The sequence below is a fragment of the Anolis carolinensis genome, chromosome 4, assembly GCF_035594765.1.
Source record: "Anolis carolinensis isolate JA03-04 chromosome 4, rAnoCar3.1.pri, whole genome shotgun sequence".
Taxonomy (NCBI): Eukaryota; Metazoa; Chordata; class Lepidosauria; order Squamata; family Dactyloidae; genus Anolis; species Anolis carolinensis.
Window position 1 is genome coordinate 54,834,571 of NC_085844.1, and position 24,640 is coordinate 54,859,210.

Sequence of the window (24,640 nt, forward strand, 5' to 3'; positions counted from 1 at the left end):
AGCAGCACCCACCGTGGTCCTTTTTATCCTGGGCGATGACCGAGCCAGTATAGACTTCGTTTGGGTTTGATTCTCCATAATGCTAATGGGTTAGGTGCTCTTGGTTCTGCTCCTCAGCTGAGGCCTCTCTGGCTTGGTTGGACCTGCCGGTAGTTACACTACCGCCAGCACAGCCCACAGTCATCATTGGAGCAATTAAGCCCCCCCACCACATCAAGGTGGCACCTGCGGGGGGGTTGTTGTTGTTGTTGTTATTATTATTATTATTATTATTATTATTATTATTATTATTATTATTATATACCTTGACTATGTCATGAGAAGAGATGGCTCAATAGGAAAAAAAAATTGCAACAGCCCTGAATCTGCAAAACTTCTGCAGGGCTGTTGACAGGTAAAGGTAAAGGTTTTCCCTTGACATTAAGTCTAGTCGTGTCTGACTCTGGGGGTTGGTGCTCATCTCCATTTCTAAGCCAAAGAGCCGGCATTGTCCGTAGACACTGCCAAGGTCATGTGGCCAGCATGACAGCATGAAGTGCCATTACCTTCCTGCCGGAGTTGCATCTATTGATCTACTCACATTTGCATGTTTTCAAACTTCTAGGTTGGCAGAAGGTGGGCTAACAGTGGGAACTCACCCCGCTCCCTGGATTCGAACTGCCCTTTCGGTCAGCAAGTTCAGCAGCTCAGCAGTTTAATCTGCTGCACTACCAGGGCCTCCTGGGCTGTTGATATACAAGATAATTGGATACATTGGAGAGTTTTTTGGCAGTGGAACTTTCTCCCCTGGACTGTGGTGGAGGCTCCTTCTTTGGAGGCTTTTAAGCAGAGGCTGGATGGCCATCTGTTGGGGGTGCTTTGAATGCGATTTCCTGCTTCTTGGCAGGGGGTTGGACTGGATGGCCCATGAGGTCTCTTCCAACTCTACTTTTCTATGATTCTACATGGATTTATGCACTTTATATGCTTTAAGTTTTATATACAGTAGAGTCTCACTTAGCCAACATTCGCTTATACAACGTTCTGGATTATCCAATGTATTTTTGTAGTCAATGTTTTCAATATATCGTGATTTTTGGGTGCTAAATTCATAAATACAGTAATTACTATGTAGCATTACTGCATATTGAACTACTTTTTCTGTCAAATCTGTTGTATAACATGATGTTTTGGTGCTTAATTTGTAAAATCATAACCTAATTTGATGTTTAATAGGCTTCTCCTTAATCCCTCCTTATTATCCAACATATTTGCTTATCCAACGTTCTGCTGGCCCGTTTATGTTGGATAAGTGAGACTCTACTGTATTATTTTATCTGTTTTAATGCTAAATGTAAATGTGTTTTTAACTATTTTATGTTTTATTGTACTGCTGTTTTTATCGGCATTGAATTTTTGCCAGATATGTAAGTCGCCTTGAGTGACTTTCTCGGGTGAGAAAGGTGGCGCAAATAAACAATAAATAAATTAGACTTAAGGCTACCATACTTGGAGACATGTCATGAGAAGAGATGATTGAGTAGACAAGACTAATGCTTGGCAGTAGGAAAAGGGGAAGGTGGCATTGCAAGTGGACAGGCTCACTCAAGTAAGACGTGGCCCTGAGTGTGCAAGATCAGAGCGGGGCTTGTTGAGGACAGAATGTGGCTCCCACTCCTCTGGGCCACGTTGCGCTCGGATTCCAACATCCCTCGAGCGAAGGGAAACTTTAGGCAGAGCTGGACTCGAACTCGGTGGGGTCGGCGCGCCTCTCCCCCTCCGGGAGACAAGTCAGAGCAGTAACCCGACCCCCAGGCAGAGCGCTCCGGTCCCCCTCTGCCGCCACCGCTGCTGCTCCTCCTCCTCCTGCTTGAGCCTCTCTTCGCCCGGCCCGTCTCTCGGAGGCGCACAAAGCGGGGAAGGGATGAGCGACAGAGCAGCCTCGCGAGGCTGGGGGTGAGTCCTGCGCGGTGTCCTCCTCCTCCTCCTCCTCCTCCTCCTCCGCGGGCGGAAAAACCAAGCCAGAGTTGGTTTAAGGCGCCGGAATGTTTGCTTAACGGTGCTTTGGACAGAGAAGGCGAGTCAGGTGGGGAGGGGGGTGTGGAGATAGAGGGAGGGAAGGAGAAGGCTGGATCCTTCGTGGGGAGGGCGGCGAGGCAAGGATTTTCTCTCCATTCCCCACTTTCCCAAGCAAACCATGAAGTTGGGCAAACGCGGTGCCCGTTGGGGAGGGGGGAGGCCGGGCGGAGCTTTGGGGAGGGGATACCCGAGGGAAACCAGGTCGGGGGGCTTCCCTGTGTTTCCAAGACAGAAGAGGCTTTGGCAGACTTTTCCAAGCGCCGAGCAAGGAAGGGCGAGGGAGAGATTGACACGAACTCGACTCGAGGGCTGGGTAAGAAACTTTCCACGCGCGTTCCGGACCAGAAGGACTTGGTGCGCATCTACTCTGGAGAATGAATGCAATTTGCAGGGTAGATCGGGCCTGGGCCAACTTGGGCGCTCGAGGTGTTTTGGACTTCAACTCCCACCATTCCTGACAGCCTCAGGCCCCTTCCTTTCCCCCCTCAGCCGCTTAAGCGGCTGAGGGGGAAAAGGAAAGGGCCTGAGACTGTCAGGAATGATGGGAGTTGAAGTCCAAAACACCTAGAGGACCCAAGTTGGCTCATGCCTGGTGTAGATGCCCCCTTAGAGACCCACCGGAGGCCCTTTGTTGGCTCCTGAGGCCACTTTCTCCAACCACGCGTGGTTGGAAGGGACCCCGCGACTTTCACTCCCAATTGTGAGTTTATCTACTTCTTTAAAGTTGGTTATGACCCCCCCCCTCCCTGCCCCCAACCCGTGCTTGTCCGCCTCCCCCTATTTGGAGCCCCGCGCACAAGTGCATCTCTCCTCCTGAAACGTTAAACCGACGGCGTTTGTACCTGCTAAAGGTCAAGGGCAGCCCCCGTCTTTTTTCACCTAGTTGGAAGGGCTCCCACTTGATCTACCTTGGGCCAGCAGTTTCCTCTTGCTCACCGTATACTCTGCCAGGACAGGCGCTCTGCTTTTCCACTCCCTTCTCCAAGCGGGGCGTAAGTGGGACGCCTCCTTCCAAGTCCTCCCTGCAACTTCAAGTCCTTTCTAAACACCTGCCAGTCCTGCATCCCTCCGCTTTTGCTGACCTCTGAAACCCCGATTTGCCTAAAAGAGGTGGAGAAAGGATGCCATTCTCGTGCGTGCAAAGATAATATTTTGCTTGTTTCTCGCTGGCTCCTCCTGCCTTCTCTCCCTCCCTCTGACACTAACTGGTGCTGGAGCAAACACACGCGTTTTGAGTCGGGAAACTGCTGGCATGGGCTTTGCAGCCCACTACTGGCGCCAAGGGTCTTCTCTCTGTGAGGAGGAAACAAACTACTTCTCTTCTGGCATGGTGATGCAGACTTAAGTGGTGGAGGTCTCTGGGATTGCCACAGGGAGGACTTGGAGGAGAGAAGAGGGCTAGATGAAGCCACCTGCTTCTATCCATTCTCTAAGACACTGTGGTGCAGGAACAAGACCACTGAATCCAGGTGGAGAAAAGTCCCATCCAACTGGAGATCTCATTGGCTTTACACCACAGAGTTATAGTGCTATGGCTCCACTTTAACTGCTAATATCCAGCTGTTAGACACAGGAGAGAAGACCTTTTGATCATGGAACTTCTAGCCCAGTGGTTCTCAACTTGTGAGTCCCCAGATGTTTTGGCCTTCACCTCCCAGAAATCTTAACATAGAATCATATTGGAAGAGACCTCATAGGCCATCCAGTCCAACCTCCTGTCAAGAAATAGGAAAATCGCATTCAAAGTATCTCTGATAGATGGCCATCCAGCCTCTGTTTTCATAGCCTCCAAAGAAGGCGCCTCCACCACACTCCAGGGCAGGGAGTTCCACTGCTGAACAGCTCTCCTAGTTAGGAAGTTCTGAAGGTGGAATCTGCTTTCCTGTAGTTTGAAGACATAGTTCCACATCCTAGTCTCCAGGGCAGCAGAAAACAAACTTTCTCCCTTCTCCCTATGACTTCCCCTCACATATTTATACATGGCTATCATGCCTCCTCTCAGCCTTCTCTTCTGCAGGCTAAACATGCCCAGCTCTTTAAGCCGTTTCTCATAGGGTTTGTTCTCCAGACTCTTGATCATTTTAGTTGCCCTCCTCTGGACACTTTCCAGTTTGTCAACATCTCCCTTCAATTGCGGTGCCCAGAATTGGACACAGTATTCCAGGTGTGGTCTGACCAAGGCTGAATAGAGGGGTAGCATGACTTCCCTGGATCTAGACACTACTATTTATGCAGGCCAAAATACTGTTGGCTTTTTTAGCTGGCGCATGACATTGTTGGCTCAAGTTTAACTTGTTGCCCATGAGGACTCCAAGATCAATGCACTGGAAGTCTCAGATTTGCTTTTGAAAAATGAGTGTTTCACACTCCCATACAGAGTACTTCTCTAGAGCCTCATCAAACTACAAGCAGTCCCCAAGTTACAAACAAGATAGGTTGTGTAGGTTTGTTCTTAAGTTGAATTTGTATATAAGACAGAACAGGTAAGTGTAACTCCAGAAGGGGGGATTTTGGATAGCACAGGGAAGGGTTAACACCCCCCATGGAGTTTGCTTGCTGCCTATGGTCCTGTTCAGAAGATTTCATCTCACTTTCAGTCCCTGTGATAATTGGATTTTGAAAAAAATGGATTGTTATGGAAACAAGAATTGGTGATAAAGCTTCAGTGGAGACACCTTTTCCCATGATAAGTCTTTCAGGAGTGAATTTCTCTTCCAAGGGATAGATTTCTCTCACTTCCTGTTACTGCACTCCCATTGTTAACTAGAGTCATTTGTAACTCTGATATTTGTAACTCCGGGACTGTCTATACACCAAAACCCAGAATTCCATAGGATGCAGTAATAGTTATATGTCATAGAATCATAGAATCACAGAGTTGGAAGAGACCTCTTGGGCAATCCAAGCCAACCCCCTGCCAAGAAGCAGGAAAAAGATATGTTTTAGATATGTTATGTATATCATGTATTACTTTTATATATGTCTGGCATTGAATTTTTGCCATTTATTGTTATAAACTGCTTTGAGTCCTCCCAAGGATGATAAAAGTGTTATAAAAATACAATAAACAAACAAACAAACAAACAAACAAACAAATAGCACTTGAAATGGATTCACATTGCCAGGATTGTGCAGTATGAAAGGGACCCAGACTACCAAACAGGGCTGTTTGGCTAAAAATGAAGCTCAGTTTGTATGAAGTTGCAGATTTAGACAGAGGCTAATTGTAATTGGTGGCTCCCATGTCATTGGGGTGGTGAACCTTCTCTAGCGGTGCATTGGTAAAGTCAGTTCCGTTTGATGCTATTTTAACTCACTGCTCAATGCTTTGGAATAGTGGAAACTATAGTTTTATAAAGTCTTTTGCCTGCTCTACATTATATGGTAAATGTAGATGGGGCCTACAAGAGTGCTGGTTTCCATGATTCCGCAGAAATGAGCTATAGTGGTGTCACCCTGCCCTAGGTTTAATTTAACTAAAGCTTTAAAGAGACTGTCCAAGGTGCTGAACTTTATTCTGAATATAGGTTCAGTTCATGCAATAGCAGTGTTAAAGTTCAGAGTGAAGGCCAGAGCACAATTGGGATGTAGACAACAAATATTCTTTATAATAATCCAAATGAGTCCAGTATTAACACTTTCGCAGTTATTTAAACCCCAATTCCAAAGCATGCTATCCTGAATAGAGGAAAACATTTACAATTTCATGATAAAATACCCAGCAGTTGATAAAAGTTGTTTTGAGTACTATTAATTACTTTTTCAAGTACAGTATGCCCCCACCCATCCAACTCCTGTATCTGTGGGACTGACTCCCCTCAGCTTCAGTTACCTACATCTGACAGAATATGTTTGCTCTAGATATTTTCTTGTTCATCCAGCACAATTATATAGTATGCTTCTTTCAGAGGCTGACTAAAGAGTCACACTGAAGGACCTAGAAATGCTACAGGGTTATCTTCCAGTGCAGTTCTAAGGTATGTTTCCATGTGTTTCTATAGGGTTTGTTGTTATCTGTTGTAATGTCAAAACTGGACACAAAAAGTGGAGGAAAAAATTGTAAATTCAGAGTTCCCATTGAAAAGTCCATGACCCTAGTTTTCACAGGTAATAACAACTGTCACTGGTAGGTAAAGAGCAGCTGATCTTACTATTCAGTTAGACTCATCATCCCAGACCATTTAAGATAAAAAATAATAATAATTTGAGTTGTGCTTAGAAATTAATTGGCACTAATGAAATGACACAGAATCATTATTGGAATAAGACATGCATTTGACTGGCAGTCTGATCATTCATTTTTCCCACACAGTCAGGCATCCTGTTGGCATACATGTAACCATGGCTTATGCATGTGCATATCCCTTTTTGAGATGGAGCTATTCTTTATCCCTTTGCACCCTATGCAAAATCTTCCTCCTAAAAGCTATCAAGTCTACTGCTTATACATGGAGAAGAGGCGGGAACTAAGAGAAAGAAACAGCAACTGGTCTTGGCTCTAAGGGGAAAGGGAAAGTGGGTGCACTCAAATTTGGACATCCATTTCATTCATTTTCCAATCACAGCCAAAACTAGACATATCTTCTCTGAATAGCCTCTCTCTGATAAGCTGCAAAGGCCTCTCCCAGGCCTTTACACGGTGATGAAAGGACACGGAGCTACATGAATGGAATGTTACACTCTGCTTGCTTCATGCAGAATCTTGGCCAAGGTCTCCCTTTCTAATCCTGTTCAAAATCTCACTGGGTCTGAAATCTGATAGACCACCGGAGAAGGCAAACAGTTCTACAAGTTGTGCCTTCCAGTTACACATGTAATGAATTGCCCACATTTTGAACTCCCGAGGGCATTTGGCAGCATTGAGGCTTCTCTTCTTGGGTGAACCATATCAGCCGGTAATTTGGATATATACAACCCACACCTACAGCAAAGGAAATAGTGAAAATCATACCATAATGGCCATGTGATCTTCAGACCAAGAAGAATTTTTTATTTTGATACTTATTTGGATAAATAGGTGCTTATGCACACACACCCTTTTCCATCACAGTTTAAGGTTTAATTTTGTGGGAGCTACTGGAGCAATTTGATGACTGTCAACTACCAATTAAGTCTGTTGTGCAGGAGACTAATACTATAATGAGATTCAATGAGTTGTCTAATAATTGACAAACTCCTTCACAACTATTTGTGAAGCACGTAACATTAGAATGTTTTGAGTATGTATGTTGTGGTAGTTTATTTATTTATTTATTTTATTACATCATTTCTACCCCACCCTTCTCATCCCTCAGGGGACTCAGGGCGGCTTACAACATGAACATATATATCAAAACAATTTATATCATGTTTTAAAATCCATTTAAATTAAAAACTTACATTAAAATTGAGAGCGTACATTAAAAAACCTACATAGTTATACATATAAATATACATTCAGGCACATTTCAAGTCCAAGTGGGGCAATCAATGAGTCGTATAATTATCTTTAGTTAAACCAAAGATCTATGCAAACCTATATCTGTATACTGTAAACCACCTATATCTGCAAATGCCCTCCCTATTCCATCTTCCTGCCTTGTTAATGCCCTGTTATGTCACTTTATGAAATTAATTGGGTTGTGATTTGGAAAACACGGGTTGAAGAATATTTGTGTGAAATAGAAAGGAGATTATGCCCTGAGTCTCAACAAAAAGACTGCCATCAAATGAGAAGTGATGTTCATAATAAAAATATGACTTTCTTGCATTGGCATAGCAGAAGGGCAGACAGCTGGGGACCTCCAAGGGTTTTTTTGGCCTTTATTTCCTGTCAGCAATAGCCAGCATAGCCAATAGTGAGATATTATTGGAAATGCTATATGACAATATATGTAGGTTCACAGGTGCTCTCTAATGAAATAACTAACTAGAATCTAGTAGATCAGGTGAAGGTATGCAGTGACAAAAAGATGAAGGTGGACAATGCCAACAAAACATTAACAAACTCACAACTGCCAGAAAGGTTGGAGATTTGAAAGGCTTAACCCCATAATCACATTGGTTGGCTATATCACAACAATTTTTTGTTGGAAATACCTTTGGTATTAGCAGATACAGTGCTCCCTCACTACTTCGCAGTTCACTTTTTGCGGATTTGCTGTTTAGCAATTTTTTAATACACACTAAAATAATATCATAAATAATAAAAAAATATGATTTACAGTGGCGGTGGTCTCAGTTGGGTTCGGGTGGCAGGGCGGAGAAGGAGCCCAAACAGTAGTGGGAGGAGAAGGAGGAGGCGCCATGTTCCCCTGCCTCTTTCTTCCCTCCTTCTGCTTTCTTCCTAAGGAAATATAGCATCCCTACTTTGCAGATTTTCACTTTTCACGGGTGGTCCTGGTAACCCCCACTATAGGTGAGGGAACACTGTACACTCATTCAAAGTATATCCTGTGATGTGACATGCAATTTAATGAATAGCCAGTGTGGTTGGATCCTGTATGCATTTACTGTTCCTAAGAAACTTACACACCATGTATTGAAAGTTAAACATTATTTACGTTTTGTTCGGTGATCAGAAAATCTGGTGCTGGAGCAAGCTCAAAAATATGCATTTTATACATGCCAACTTTTCTAATCTGGAAATATAGTCAAGTTAACATATACTCCTAAGCTACATAATTATCCTATGAAGTTCCTTCTCCTTTCCCTACTTTCTTTGATATTAGTGGTTTAGCCTCAGACAAGCGTTGCAGGACTGCGGATAGCCATAACTGGAACACTTGTCTAATATGAGGCCATTGATCTATCTTGTGTCAGCTCATCTCCCCTAGGCACAGGTCTCTTTCTAAGAAGTGGCTCCATTTGCAGCAGGCAGGCAAAGCCTAAAGTGTGCACAGGGGAGAGAGGTTGAATCCCCCTGTGTGGGAGACCAGAGCTGGTTGGGGGTGGAACAAGAGCTTATTTAAGGCTCAGTCGCCCCTCATCTTCCTCTGAATGAAGGACCTTAAAGTCATTATCTTAGAGTCAATTATTCTGTTACTGATACAGGAGGAACTATTTTCCACAGTTCTCATAGTTGGCAATTAATTTTCACTTTTGAAAATATTGCCTGGCATCATGTTGGCAAGTTATGATGAATTAAAATGGAGCTGTCAGGGTGGGCTCAGCCAATTACTGGAACTATAACAGCACATCCTCTTTCACCTTCTTTTGAATATCATGTGTTGTTAGCTATTTATGAACAAATGTTTAGCCTACCACTATTCCCATTCTTCTTGAATAATTCCAATTTTTTTAAGCAAACCTCAAGACTGCCAGATGAATTTATGGTGTTGTTTTTCTTTTCTTTACAGTAAGTGTGGACGCCTGTGTAAGTGTGAGGCCATCATGGTGGCATTTAAAGGCATCTGGACTCAGCCCTTCTGGAAAGCTGTTACGGCAGAATTTATGGCCATGCTCATTTTTGTGCTCCTCAGCCTTGGCTCTACAATCAACTGGGGTGGAGCTGAGAAACCTCTGCCTGTGGACATGGTCCTTATTTCTCTCTGCTTTGGACTCAGCATTGCAACAATGGTGCAGTGCATTGGGCACATCAGTGGTGGCCATATTAACCCTGCAGTGACTATTGCAATGGTCTGTACTCGGAAGATCAGCCTGGCCAAGTCATTCTTCTACATTGTAGCCCAGTGCCTTGGTGCCATTGCAGGGGCAGGCATTCTCTACCTTGTCACCCCCCGGAAGCTGGTAGGGAGTCTGGGAGTCACACAGGTAGGGCAAAAAGATCAGAAGTTACTTGGTTTTAAAAAAAAGAAATGCAATCCAAGAGAAACTTCACAGTTCAGAAAGTCTTTGATTTTAATCCTGTGACTTGCCTGTTGTGGTTTGCTACTGTATATGAAAGTTACAGTCTGCCTGTTGTCTATGCCACAAAGGCTGCTGCTAGATGACAATCCAGTGGCCTTTTGTGATGTCACCAGATTGCCTGTGGCTAGGCAAAGTGGCCCTTTGTGATGTCACTCGGAAAGAAAGGTGACAAGTGTATGAGGGGAAGCGAGGAAGGAAGGAAAGAGCCGTAAATAGAGTCATTGGGAGGTAGACCCTCTCAGAGCTGGAGAAGGGAGAAAGGGGATGGGAAGGAAAAGGAAGGGGAAAAAAGAAAGGAAAGGAGAAGGAAAGGAGGGAGGAGGGAAGAAAGAAAAAGGAGGGAAGGAAGGAAGAGAAAGGAAAGGAGGGAAAGAGAAAGATAGGATAAAAATGAGGGCAGTGGTGTCTCTCCCCCCCCCCCCCCGACGCCTAGGCAATGCTAGATATGATAGTATATTATAAAGATGATGGATAATAGAATGTCTTTTCATTACGTAGTGGGAACATTAGAAAACTTTGAGGACTGATCAGAGGGTGAACATCTTCAGAGAGCACCTAAAGGTTAGAATGGAATTACAGTTCTTTGCTGGAACTGGCAAAAAAAAAAACAGGTTAAGCAGCCAAGACTCAGATGCTTTGACTTTTTTCCTTGGCTGAAAAATCTGGAGGCAGTTGATATTTTAATGCAGTTGATATTTTTTACCAGAGTAGCTTCACATGCAAATTAGATAAACACTGGCCAAAATGTTCATTGTGGTTGCAGATACATTAAAATGCCCACATCAATGAGACCCATACATGTAGTTTCATTTATCTACATCCAACAAAATGTGACCCCTCTAGACATTTTTGAGATACTTCAGTGAAACTCTATGGTATTCCTGGGCCAGAAGTCTTTCATTTTAATAGAGTTCACTTTTTATCAAGTCAGAAGTGACTTGAGAACATATTGCAAGTAGCTTCTGGTGTGAGATAATGGGCCATCTACAGAGACATTGCCCAGGGGATGCCTGGATGTGTTAGCTGGGAGGCTTCTCTCATGTCCCCGCAAGCTAGAACTGACAGACAGGAGCTCACCCCATCTCGCAGATTCAAACCAGCAACCTTCAGGTCAGCAACCCAACCTTCAGATCAGCAGTTCAGCCGGCACAAGGGTTTAACCTATTGCGCCACCGCAGCTCCTGCAATAGAATTCACTATTATCTGTGGTTCTGCATATGCATGTGAAGTCTGGGAACATATCTGCTATGGATATGGGAGGTTGTATTGTGCCTCATGTGTTTCCATAAACATGATCACACAGTCACTGGATGATTTAAATCTCATAAATGAAGATCATTTAGTATAAACTGTAAATTAATATACCCTACATTTGCTTTAATGGCCTTGTGCATAGGAGCATAGCAGAGATTACAGAATATTCAGGGTTAAATAACCTGCATGGACATATTTTGAGAAGATGCCTTTAAATTTGGGTAGTGTTGTTATTAATATTTATATAACTATCCCTGAAATATAGTTGCCAGATCTCAGGGCCTGCCCACTTTTCTTCAGTCTTAAGGGGAAGGAATCCCAGGGCAAGAGTGCTGCTTTGAAAGTTGTATAGGAATATATTTTCCTCATTTGGAGATGGGACTCAAGTTTAAATATCAAACATATACTGTATACACATAGCCTGAAAATAATATTATATGATGTTTTTAATACCTTTGTTCACAAAACAAAGTTTTTGTGCATTGAACTATCAGAAAGGGAAGGTGTTACTATTTCAGCTTCCTATGTGGACGGTTCTGAGTTTTGGAGCATTTTAGAATTTTGGATACAGAAAGCTAAGCCTATAAAATACCAGATTTTGAGAGGCAGGCTGCAATATGAATCATGATTTCATTTATAATAAAGGGTTTATGTATTTTTATTTCCACTATGAAGTGACTGCATAAAAGAAGAAATCTCATGACAGACATAAAAAAGGCATATGTATTGACTATTGTTGAACAGTAGATAGCTTTTATATTTTCTCTCAAAAGAAAAAAGGTGCCTTTATATGACTGTGATTTGTCTTACTGGCAGTTATACTTTATGCTCAACAATTGTTATTTGATAAATAATATCTTTTTAAAAATGATTTGATATTCAAGTATAGCATTTAGTCTTGAAACACATTTGAGGATGAAACCTTCAGTGTTAAATATTGGTGTCATTTTGATGATGGTTGAAAATATTACATGCTGAAGATGTTACTCTTCTTTAAAACAGATCATTCCTCACTTTCCATCTTTGTTCTCTGCTAATAAGCAATCCCATCAGTTAGCCTTGCTGCAGGATATTAAAACGCACATGAACTGCATGCTGCCTGTTTTTAATTGAAACTGAAATTAATTGAGTTCAGGCTAATTAATGGTTTTATAATAGAACATTTAAATTACAGCCTTCTTAAAGCAAAAGAGAGAGAGAGAATAATGTGAGAATTCAATTTAAAAAGAAGAAATTTGTGTTTGGAAACCACCACCACCTTAAAAGAAGCCAGGGGAACTGTAGCAAAATTACCCTCATAGATCCTGAAATAGAGCGGGGCTTTTCATTCAACATTGGGAGGAAAGCTGTGAGTAGAGATTGGAGACCATATTGGTCCCCAGGGGACTACAAATAGTTTGTGAACTTCACTGTGCACATCCCATCAATTTTAGCTTGAGTCTGATAATATTTTTATTATATATTATTATATGCAAAAGCCCAGTGTTGTGGTTTCTTACTCCAATACAATAAATCTTAGCTCAGAATATGCACATGCTGTCAATTCTTCAAGCTGATACGTCAGCTGCATGACGTTGCCATTACCAAGGCAAGAAAGGGAGCATCACAAGGAGCAAAAACAATCACACAAAGTTATCTCAAGCTAACTGGAAATTTTTCGTAGCTGCATTCAAATAAGGCCATTTTTTTTCAAACACTTGCATGCTTTGGGTGCATGTCTACAACAACTCTGCATTGTAGGTAGAAGGTCATCATATATTTTAAAATAATATTTAAACTGGAAGAATTATGAAGGTAGGCTGGCACTGAGTAGATGGAAAACTCTATCATTGATTCCAACACTTGAGCCCTATTCAGCTATTACAGTGAAGATTTCAACCCTTCCCAAGAATGATGGTGCATAAAGGAAGTAAGGGTTGGCTCAATGTAACCCCTGTGCAGTTTATATGAGCACAAACAAATTGTTACTGGGGAGATGTCCCCAAGTCAGACATTACTTTTTTTTCTTGTTTTGCAACCTCAAAGACATGGGGGACTTAAAAAAAACCAAGAATACCTGGGAAAGTAGACAAATGTCTACCTGTTGGAATTTGAGAGGTCAAACACTTTGAACTGGAACTGTAAATAACCTGGAAATCAGTGAAATGGTTTCACAAGGAAGTTGTATATTCCTTGTAATGGTTTATGGCAATAACATGATCAACTAATTCAAGTTCCAGATGGGATTCAATGATATTTCACACAGAACCCATTAGTAATTCAGTGGGGTGATCTATCTGTTACCAAGGCTAGATCTGACTTCTTTAGAACAGATACTGTTTACTAATGTGTCTAAGATGGTCATAGCAAAGTCATTTCAACAGCTTCTACAGCTTGGATAGAAATCCAGATGCAGCAGTAATCCAAAATTGTGAGTCCATGTTTCCAAAGAGAGTGGTACCATCTTGAATTTCAGTTTCCAGAAAAGGAATTCTACTAACCAGGGGCAGCTCTATCTTGCCTAGATTGAACTAGGGTTTTTGTTTTGTTTTGTTTTTGGTCACATCCCGTTCATTACAGATTGGCAGTGATTTAGGACTTTAACAGACCTTTTAAAATCATCGAAAAGAGAGACATCCTTATGCTGATTCATATGCTGATATCCATATGCATAGTCAAATTCCAAATCCTGGAAAATTCCTTTTAGAGGAATACTCTGTGCCTTAACTCTTAACATGACTCACCATTTATTGCAGTCGATGGGATTTATGGTAGTTGTAGGGAAAAATATTTAGAAAGATACAGAATTTGATAAAGATGGGTGACAAAATGGAATTGTGATTCCATTCAAATACTATAACTTTAACTACTATGATAGTATCCTACAGAATACTAAGATTTGCAGTTTAGGGCTAGGCATTTAGAAATCTCCACCAAATAGCCCCATGCATTAGCAAACTACAAAATCCAAGATTCCACAGATCTAGGAGTTAAACTAAAATCATGGAGCTGCGATTTTGTGGTACCATAGGGACCTTAGTAGGCCAGAAGATCAGTGTGTTTGGCAGGAATCCTTTAGTATTTCCTTCAGATATAAAGGGCTAAAGTTCATGTAAAACAGTGCTTTCCAGTACTTGCCATGCAACAGAAAGGATATGTTGTGTAGGTGGTTTGCATCCATCAACTCTGCCTTCTTTTTTTCCTTTTTGTAAATTCACTCTTGCATTTGAAATTGCTTTTCTCCATGTGGAGGATATAATATTTTCATCTACAAGTCACATTGACACTTTCTTTATGCTCCCTGCATTTCTGTTATTCTTCCCTTTTCTAGGTACATTCAGAACTTTCTGCTGGCCATGGACTAGTGGTGGAGCTGATAATTACATTCCAGCTGGTTTTTACTATTTTTGCCAGCTGTGATTCTAAGAGAAGTGATGTCACTGGTTCAGTGGCATTAGCAATTGGACTATCTGTTGCAATAGGACACTTGTTTGCGGTAAGTTGCAGCCTCCTTCCCTATGTTGTGCTGTACAGTCAGCTGTAAACTAAAGGTAGTTACAATGTTTTAGTTTCTCAATAGGAATCCTATTTCAATTGTGTAATTCATAGCCATAGCAAATGCCGTATTCAGATGTCCTAGTGAGGGAGTTGGGATGGATATCTATTAGACAGCCAAATCCTCCTTCGGTTCACCAGGGTTCAGAAAGGAGGAGCTGGAGGAAGATCCCTGAGATGGGCAGAGACTTCAGACCACCCCTGCATACAGCATGAAAGACTGTGTTCTAGGCATCAAGGAGAACATAGATATGAAACAAACTTCCTAAATACTACCTGAAATCAGGTGATTGGCTGAGGTTGCTGCCTTTAAAAGCAGGAAACTTCCTCCAGCCAAACTGCTGATGCAACTTAAGTTCTCCTCTTGACAACTCTACTCATAAATACTGCATTTATGACTCTAGGACTGTTTAACTGCCCTGCTACCATGGCTGCTTGGACTCTGTATTGATTCACAGCTTTATTTACTATAGACTATTTGACACTGGATACCTCCTGCTTCTATGGCTTTTAAAATTCTGCACTTAGAATTCTTGTTCTCTGTTGAGAGCAGAACAGCACCATCTCCCTGATAATAATTCTGCTCTCTCAATTAAAAAAATCAGTTCCCAAATATAACATTTAAATAATTTAAAACCTCAGCTGAGCATTTTTATACAATTTAGGCATACAGTGTAAGTTTTCTTCTTGAGGAGAGTTGCCCTAGCTTCTTGATCTTTCCAGTTGCCTATTTCTAATACCAAGAATTAATTTGAAAAGTATAATGTAAATACTAAAACGTTAGAAATACACAGTCCATTAAGACTGTCCTGAGTTTACTGGATGGGTTGAGTTTAATTTAAACATGAAGACAAGTTGACTATATCAATAGCAGTTGCATTGATGAACATAATATAGTGAGCTTCTCTTGTGGAGTTTGAAGATCCACAGCAGTCTAACCATCAAAGTTATACCGTCAAAAATAGCATATCAAATATATGGCAACCAGTTGGGAAAAAAATCACAAAATATGTAATCATGATAAAACAAAAATAATTCAGTGAAAATAAAATACATTCAGGGTAGCAATTAAATCTTATCAAGGCTTGATCCAGAAGAACCAAAGAGTCTTCCTTCAATAATATTATTTGTTTTTCTTATTTTTATTGCAGATCGGTTACACGGGTGCTAGCATGAATCCTGCTAGGTCATTTGGACCTGCAGTTATCATGGGGAAATGGGAAAATCACTGGGTAAGTGGTTGTGCTTGTTTACCTCTTAGCTTACTAGAGCATTTAACAAATACATGTATTATTTTCTCTTTAAAAATTACACACACATACATATATAAATGGGAAATGATAAATCTGTCCCCGTAAAGCCATTTAATTAATCTTTATCTTGCTTTTTTGAGGTTGTGAATTCAAACTTATATCAGAGTATTCATGCTGCAATCCTATACCTGGTAGTATTCCCTCATAAACTTAATGGGACATATCTCTGGTCGGAAATGTATAGAAGTATGCTTAACTGGTCAAAGGAGGGGTAGAAATCTAGATATTGTTGGACTGCATGTCCCACCATCCTAGCCATCACAGAAAATTGTAAGGTATGTTGGGAGTTGCAGTCCAACAATACTAAGAGTGTTGAACATTTCTTGCCTTTGATGTAAGGTTTAATATGGTTTGAAATTATCAAGAGCATTTGTGAGCATTTTGATTCAATGGAATGTCCCCCAAAATGTACTTAATCTTATGTGGTAACTAACTAATCCACTCAATTAGCTAGATTTCAGACATTTCTGCAAGGAAATAACCACTGAATCTGGCAATGGGCCATTCCTAAATCTAGATAAGCATTTTGGCTTCCTCTGAATTGTACGCCCATTTAGTTTTGGTGAAGGGGAAGAAGTTATAATAGCACACATTAGTAAACTGAAGAGGCATTTATCTGGCCAGCCTTTTCAACCAAAAGAAATTGTGCATTGTAGTGATGAAAGTGATGAAGTGTTGATTCAAAAAGAAGGACGTTAACACAGGTAATAAACAGAACAGTATCCAATTAAAATTCAAGGGTATGGTCAAAGCATATCTTCCCATATCAGCTTGTCTAGGCCATGAGATTCTCAAGAAAGTCCCTTTCTCCCAGTTGCACCATTTTTGCAATTAATCTTGGTGGGGATGCAAGATAAGGCCTTTTCAGTGGCTGCTGTAGATCTGGAATTCACTTCCAAGGAAGAGCAGATTGGCCCCTTTTTGTTGACCTTCTGTCAGATGAAAGACTTATTTTATTTTGGCTACTATTGCCTTTCCTTTTGGAAGATGGCTATGACATGGGCATGGGAAAAGAAACTAAGCCAGGGAAATTGTTAAGTTCATATTTCACTTCACGATCATGGAAGGAACAAGGAAGTAGGAGCAAACCATGCTATTCTGGATAAAATGCTCTTTGGAGCCTGTCATTTCTCTGAAACATTGTTCCTCACCCATGTCTTCCTGCGTGTTTCTCTCTTTCCATTTTGTACAGATATATTGGGTGGGTCCAATTATAGGAGCAGTTCTTGCAGGTACCCTTTATGAGTACGTCTATTGTCCTGATGATGAAGTCAAGCGCCGATTCAAAGAAGCCTTTAATAAAACCAACCAGCCATCCAAGGGGAAATACATTGAGGTAGAAGACACCCGGAGCCACATAGAGACGGATGATTTGCTCCTGAAGCCTGGAATAGTCCATGTCATTGACCTGGAGAGGGGTGACGATAAGAAGGGACGAGACCCAACCAACGAAGTGCTGTCGTCAGTATGACTAGCAAGGAGCACTGAAAGCAGAGAACAGCCTACTAGCATGTCCACAGATAGCCTTCCACCCATAAAAGAGACAGATCTATTGTGAAATAGGTACCTACGTCAGTTACAGTTTTTAGGGAGATGGCAACATCACATTAGCTGAGTAATTGGACTGTACTCCCATCCCTTCGAAATGGTAGCAGTTAACTAGGTTGAGAGACCTCACAGATTATTCCAAATTCATAAATATATTTTGGGCAATGGTCATGTGGGAAATCTCGGATTTCCCTCTGCATCCCGGGCAATATTTTGAACGAAGCATTGATTTTTATGCAGGCTGTTATGAGCACGAAAAAGTGATCTCTGACAATCAGATATGACAGATGAAACTTATCTGAAGATGCCTATAGTCACAGAAGGAAGTGTCTATCAGATTGTTCTTCTGACACTTAATTGGTTGTTGTCAATCCTGATTAGAATTTTAATTACAAAGACTATGGCAGACTGAGCAATAACAGGGCCAGCATGTAGGACAGAACAAATCATTTCAAAGCATTGCCTTGTCCCCTTTTTCCCCTTTCTTCTAAACTAATTCTTTCTCATTTTTTTCCATATTACATTTGGGAGAGTCATAATTCAGAGCACAAACAACTAGAAAGTGACACTTGCCATTTGAAAGCTACACTCATTCCCCAAAGCCCTCTCTTTATGACTACAGATCTTGAAAGTAAAGATTATCGTGCTTCCAAAATATCATGGTAAAAACGTGCATCATTTTTGTTTTATCCCTTCTTGAAAAAGTTCTTAAGTTATTCACATTCTACTGCTACAGCTATAGAAGTCAAACAAGGACATGTCTTGTAAATGATGCAATTTTACTTCCTGAAATGGATGCAATCCAATGGATGTTAAGCACTGCAAATCAATTTCAATATGAGACATTCAAACACATGCTTAACTTTCTGGTAGAGTCTTAAAAGAAGTAAATTTTGCAAATTATACATCTGCTAAAAGTATGCAGGTGTAAGATGTTAAAGGCTGGTCTGTTTTCAGTGCGCTTATTCAGAATTTTATTATGACAGTTTTATATAACTGTAATCTTAAGTTACTTAACAATTTTGCACATTATGTGATTTTTAAAAGATGGACATATAACAAACAGGAATTTTATTTAAACTACTGCTGGAATATACTTTGGTAACAGATGATTTGCTTTTGAGTACATCAATGCAAATAACATTTATTTTAGAGAAGCTTCAAATTCAATGCACCTTTTATATACAAAGCATTTTTGTGAAAAGAAAAGATGCAAGTTGTGCATAGATTATATCACATCCAGAGCCCTCTGACATGTTTACTCTGCCTTGCCCACATCCAGTGTACATTTCTTTGAAAGCTATAGTCAGCAGGAGTGTCTGCAAATGCCATGTGATTGTTTTACTCATTAATAACCATGCAATTGAGTGGAATTTGTGAATTTTCAATGCACCAAGAAACCAGGACAGAAACCAGAAACTAGCTTACAGGTTTTTGTGATGTTTACTGAATGTTGAGTCTGCTATTTACAAGCTTCAAATGCTTTTGGTCAAAAAAAAAGGAATTATGTTTACACTTACTGATTGTAGTCAGAACTTAATTTTGCTATAGCTGGGATTCCCCTGGACATGACGTATTGGTTGCTGTTAAGGGGCCGTAGTGGCGCAAATGGGTTAAACATTTGTGCCAGCTGAACTGCTGACGTAAAGGTTGGTGGATCTAATGTGCAAGATGAAGTGAACTCCTGTCTGTCAGCCCTACCTTCCCAAGCGTGGACATGGGAGAAGCCTCCTAGCAGGGTGTCCCCTGGGCACCGTCTTTGTAGGCAGCCAATTCTCTCACACCAGAAGCAACTTGCAGTAAGTTCTCAATTCGCTTCTGACACGATAAAAAAGTTTAATTAATGAAATGTGATAATTATACAGAAGCATCTTGAGAATATCTATTCTTATATGAAATGACTAACTGTTGATATTTCTGGGTAGAGGAAAAGGAGAAGTCCCCATAGCAGTGATACCAGGATGAGCTGCATTCTGTTTGCTCCTTGGGAGTATTATTTAAGTGAAGCTATCGTGATTAAGCAGAGTCAAAGGAAACTATATAAAAAAGAAGCAACTGAAGGTATCCTACAGTTCAAGTGAAGAAACCTTGTTCAAATTTCCAATGCTAGTTCTTCAAATGGAAGAACATAAGAAGACAGATGTTTATAGTCTATGGTACACTATCAGTAAATGATGTGCTTTTACTTGTTAGTACTGAACACCATATTTGGTATTTTTGTTAACCAAAAGATGGGATATAAATGATTTTACACATAAATAAATGATTATCTCAATTAAAGATGGGAAGGCCTGAAAAAATACCAGAAAAATTGGTGGGAAGAAACAGGTTTTTTCATTTTTTTCTATTTTTTCCAGTTTTTTTCCTCATTTTTCCCCGTTCTCCCCCCCCCCCCCCCCCCATTTTTCTGAGTTTTTTGTTTAGAACTTCCCATCTCTAATCTCAATAGAATGGAGTTTGGGCAGCTTTTGATTGTGTGAGGCTTCTCTTGCTAGGTACAGAAATTAAGCCTTGCACATTGTTTTTATTAGAATATGAAAAAATTAGAGGGGTTTAGACTACAACTCTCAAAGTCCTCCCATGCCTATGGTGGCTTGGGATCATGGGAGTTGTATTCTGAAAAGTTACATTTCCAAACTCTGATTCCCATTCATAAAAGGGACTAAATATGTAGGCTGCTGCATTCATTTCAAAACATTCTTCATGATTTTATTCCAAATACAGATCAAGATAACAGATTCTTTCAATATCTCTGAAATTTTAAAACTTTTAAGGGGACTCCATCTTAGGGATGAAAAATGTAAGAATTTCCAGCTGTTGGACTGAAATTTTTACACACCTTAAAAATCAGAGCCATTGGTAAGAGAAGATGAGAAAAGTAGTTAAAGTGGAATCACAGTGAGATATATATAACTGGAAAGGACCCAAAGTACTGAGTTGTCATTTTAGTAGTCAAATGAACAGCACAAGTATTCTTCTTATGACTCTTATCTTGATCTGTATTTGGAATAAATGGCCACAACCTCAGATGATGCTTCTGCATTGTTTTGTACTGGTAATACAGTTGCTTTTTAGTTTTACTTTGAGACTTCATATTGTGTTGAAAACAGTAAAGTTTTGACCCCATGTTCTATTTAAATGTGTATTTTCATAACGTTTCATCAATGCATATTTCTACTTTACACTGTATTTTCATGAACTGTGATGCACTTATAAGCCATTTTGGTAGCTTATTGTTAAATATGTTTAATGTATTAATCCTTTTGCTTGAGATAGTTTTGGTCGTTGCTACTCTATTGTGAACAGCAGGCAGTTGAACAAAGTAACATAAACAAATGGTTAACTACAGCAGAACTTATGTTAGTTGAGATTGATAAATCCCATAACTTTCAATGGAATCCTCTAAATAGAGCTCTTCCTTTAGTTAGTATTCATACTAGATTTAGCCCTGAGAAAGTAGTGTTTTCAAGCCCTGCTTTATGTTGACATAACTACGTTGCAGCAGTGATAAAAACATGTGGTCTACCAAATATTGTTGGGACTGTCTCTTCCATCAGTCCTTGCCAGCATGACAAATGATAAATATTCATTTGTTGAAATACTTGTGTCCAGAATTGTTTTGGATTTAAGGTTTTGGAATACCTGTGTATGGATGGACATACATAATAAGATATCTTAGAGATTAATCTAAACACAAAATTTATTTTTTCTTTTTAAATATCTTACACACATAGGTTAAAGGTAATTTTATATATTATTTTCTTGATTCTGTGCATAAAACAGAGTTTTTGGACCATCACAAAGCAAAGGTGTTATTAACTCAGCCACTTATGTGAATAATTTTTGATTTTGGAGTATTTCTGATTTTTGCAATTGTGGAAAAGGAATACACATCCTGTAACAATTGCAGTCCAACACCCTTCAGTGGCTGAAATATGACCTATCCTGGCACTGTCACTGATGTTGGGGAAATTATTTTATACAAAAGAGAAATTGCCATGCTAGCCCCACAGCTATCTAATGTAGTTGTGAGCCTTTGGTGAGATGTATGTCAGAGGAGTGAGGATGCTTGGGATCCAGTAGGACTGACCTGACATGCCTCCAGGCTGTTCTGCTTCAGCTCTCACCAGTTACGGGACAAGCAAGTCCACAGAGCAAGGAGGCACTGCAAGGATGGGCAACGTAGGTACTACAGGCACCCCTCCCTGTTAGAATTGCATTTATACTACTTCCTACTGCCCTTAACTGGTCAATTGCTAGCTGTAGAGTTGCATCTAGATAGTTTGAAAATGTGTATTCTGAAAGTATAGAGAACTGTGATGTGTGAAATGAACATACTTTTGTATGCTCAGATTGATGCATATACATCTGTCTATGCTATACTGGTAAAATAATCATAAAATGTTTCTTTCTAATGTAAGCTTATTGTTATAATGTGATGAGATATGTATTGTATTATCTAGAGTAAGATTTCACTGAAAAATATTCTTTGCAGTTATCTACAAAGGCAGTTACCTCAACTCTAAAATCCTATCCATGCTTAGTCAGAAGTGAGGCTGACTAGAGGTGCGTCTGCACTATAGAATGAATGTAGCTTGACACCACTTTAACTGCCATGACTCAATACTATGGAATTCTGGGAATTGTAATTCGATGAGGCACTAGCAATCCTTGGCAGAGCAGGCTAATACCTTGGAAGATTACAGTCCCCATAATTCTATAGCATTGAGTCACAGCAGTTAACTTGGTGTCAAACTGCACTCGATCTACAGTCTAGATCAGTGGTTCCCAAACTTATTTGGCCTACTGCCCCCTTTCCAGAAAAAAATATTACTCAGCACCCTGTAAATTAATTTTAATTTTTTTTAATAGCAATTAAACAGAAAGATATATGTACCTGTGGCCATCACCACTCCCCTGGATTGCTGCAGCGCCCACCAAGGGGCAGTACCACCCACTTCGGGAATCACTGGTCTAGATGCACCCTTACTTACTACCAGGTAAAAATTCAGCCATATTCAGTGGTATGAGTTTGAAATGAAATGCTTGTTACATAGAAGGCAGCTATGTAACATGGAAAGCTAAGTACATGACAGTCTTTTCCATCATCCTGAAACTTACACATTCAAATAGAGTATCAAAATGTTCTTTGAAGAACCTGGAGTAAATCTGGAAAGGCAAGGGCTCCACCTTTCCTTTGCAGGCAAAGAGCTGAAAGAAGCCTCAAAGTGAATATGATAATCTGAAATAAATTACAAAGCAGATCTCAGATCAATCCTCAAAATCATATTTACAAGGGCCTGTTTAAGAATGCAAAAGATAACATCCTCTGTCACCTGTAGAATCAATGTTGTGGGAAGAACTGAATCTAAAAGTACTAAATAGACTATTTAAAATGATCTAATAATGGCATTTTATCAAAAACCAATGTGGTAATTCTATAATAAACCACAATTATAACATTTGGAATAATCTACTTAATGTAGAGGTGCTACCGTTGATAATAGATTGTTGTTTCCCTTCTGTTGTCCATTGCTGTAATGTTGTAAATAAACAATTGTTTTGATTCACATTTGCATTTTCTTTTTGAAATACAGTAAAGGCATGATAAATCAGTCAGAGAAGAACATTGTTGTGTTATGAGGTGTTCCAGCATATTTTCAGAATGAATCAGTGCTATTTTCATAAGTAATCAGTGGCTATAGGTTGAGAAGGAATAAAAGTGTTTCTTTTTTTTTCCCCTAGCCGTTTTTTAAAAAAACCTTTCACCTTTAATTAATAAGATTTTGGATTGTAGCAATTAGTATATTTCCGTAGAATCCATCTAAGTTAAGTTTTGATTCTTTCATAATGGCCAGCCAAGTTCTTTGAGAAAAAACACAAGATGAGCAAATCAGCAGTGGTACTCCTTCCCAATTCTCTGTATCTAGCATTTTCAGCCCAGAGTTATGTTGTCTGTGTGTGGCTGGTTGTCTAGCTAAGTAGCCACCAACAGACTCTGGCTTCTTAAAGGGATTTACTGCATATTTCATAAATCCAGTGTACTAGGCAGATTTCCAAGTCCTGTGAAGATTACTCTTCCTTTATCTTAAATTTGTTGGTTTAAGAAGATGTCCCCAAGTTTTTGAATTATGAATCACTTCTGCCTGTTAATTTAATTGATATCATGATTTTATTAATCTCTACATCTTTTCCCATCAAGCTCTGCTTTGGAAACAAGCCCTGGTACTGTGGTCCTTTATGAGAAAGATTATCCCTCACCTCTTGGTTATTTTGTCTTTTCATTGTGCCTGTATCTACTGCACAATTAAGTCCACATAACATCCTAATAAAAGCAATGGGAGTTATATGTAAGTGCTTAATGTAACTGTGTTATAACTAGCATTACTTATTATCTTCTTGAATATTTAGAACGTCTGCCATGGTTGCATACGTAAGGCATGTTCATCCTCTGCTCTTCATGCTTCACTGAAGTCAAGCTATTCAGTGTATGTTGTGTGAATTGCTGTTTGTCAAAAGGGTCACATTAGTTAATCTGGGGGAGGTCAGGCTTTCTCAAGGTTCATTTGGTCTTCTCAAAAAAACTTTTGTTAATTCAGATCATAAGTCTTCTCTCCTCTATCCTGGATTTACATAATTTCCAGTCTTGTGACCTTGGAGATGCTTAACTGTAGACTTTCTGTATTGATGAGAAGTTGTCTCTCTGAATGGCAAATGAGATGTTAACAATAGTGACATTAGGTCATCCCCAAATTTAGAGGAATTGAATTGGGATGCATAGCTCCATGGTCTGTTAGCTTTTAAAGATTTAGAATTCAGATAGCTTCCCCCCAGTCTGAACTTAGATTAATGCATAATATAATAAGGATGACCATGTTTGCTCATCTTCTAGAAAAGATTCTTATGATCAAAACATTGGTAATTATCTGGGAAATAAATTACAGCACTTATCTATCTCTATTTTACTTGATAAATTTCATTTCCACTCAAGAGGCCCACAAAGAGGCATACAATTAGATAAAATCCAATAAAATTACAACAGAATAAAAACAAAAATGCTCTAAACAAAGCAATTTTAGAAGCCC

The 24,640-nt window shown here is 39.9% G+C and overlaps 1 protein-coding gene and 1 long non-coding RNA gene across 5 annotated transcripts in view; one reads left to right on the forward strand and one right to left on the reverse strand.

The window, feature by feature from the left end:
- LOC134298894 (uncharacterized) overlaps positions 1-3,296 on the reverse strand; it is a 97,658-nt gene extending 94,362 nt beyond the window's left edge. Inside the window, exon 1 of one of the 2 annotated variants that reach the window (XR_010006010.1) lies at positions 2,995-3,296. This is a non-coding gene — a long non-coding RNA (uncharacterized LOC134298894). Of the gene's footprint in view, positions 1-2,900 lie in introns of both variants that reach the window. The other variant, XR_010006009.1, reaches the window with a different exon arrangement.
- On the forward strand, positions 1,771-18,904 carry aqp4 (aquaporin 4). 3 transcript variants are annotated; one of them, XM_003219644.4, is made up of 5 exons: positions 1,771-1,935; positions 9,396-9,810; positions 14,471-14,635; positions 15,846-15,926; positions 17,200-18,904. In XM_003219644.4, exons 1-5 carry the CDS (start codon positions 1,904-1,906, stop codon positions 17,476-17,478), a joined length of 972 nt encoding a protein of 323 aa, XP_003219692.1. In that variant the 5' UTR covers positions 1,771-1,903; the 3' UTR covers positions 17,479-18,904. The 3 variants fall into 3 exon arrangements, with proteins under 3 accessions (XP_003219692.1, XP_008106826.1, XP_008106825.1); XM_008108619.3 differs by having other exon boundaries at positions 1,929-2,056; XM_008108618.3 differs by lacking the exon at positions 1,771-1,935 and adding an exon at positions 2,239-2,371.
- Positions 18,905-24,640: the final 5,736 nt, after the last annotated feature.

What these genes read in the sequence shown, in the direction of transcription:
- aqp4 (XM_003219644.4), top strand. Translation starts at nt 1,904, where the DNA reads ATGAGCGACAGAGCAGCCTCGCGAGGCTGGGG. An exon ending in GCAGCCTCGCGAGGCTGGGG is followed by an intron (nt 1,936 to 9,395) that starts GTGAGTCCTGCG and finishes TTTTCTTTACAG; the next exon opens with TAAGTGTGGACGCCTGTGTA. An exon ending in GGAGTCTGGGAGTCACACAG is followed by an intron (nt 9,811 to 14,470) that starts GTAGGGCAAAAA and finishes TCCCTTTTCTAG; the next exon opens with GTACATTCAGAACTTTCTGC.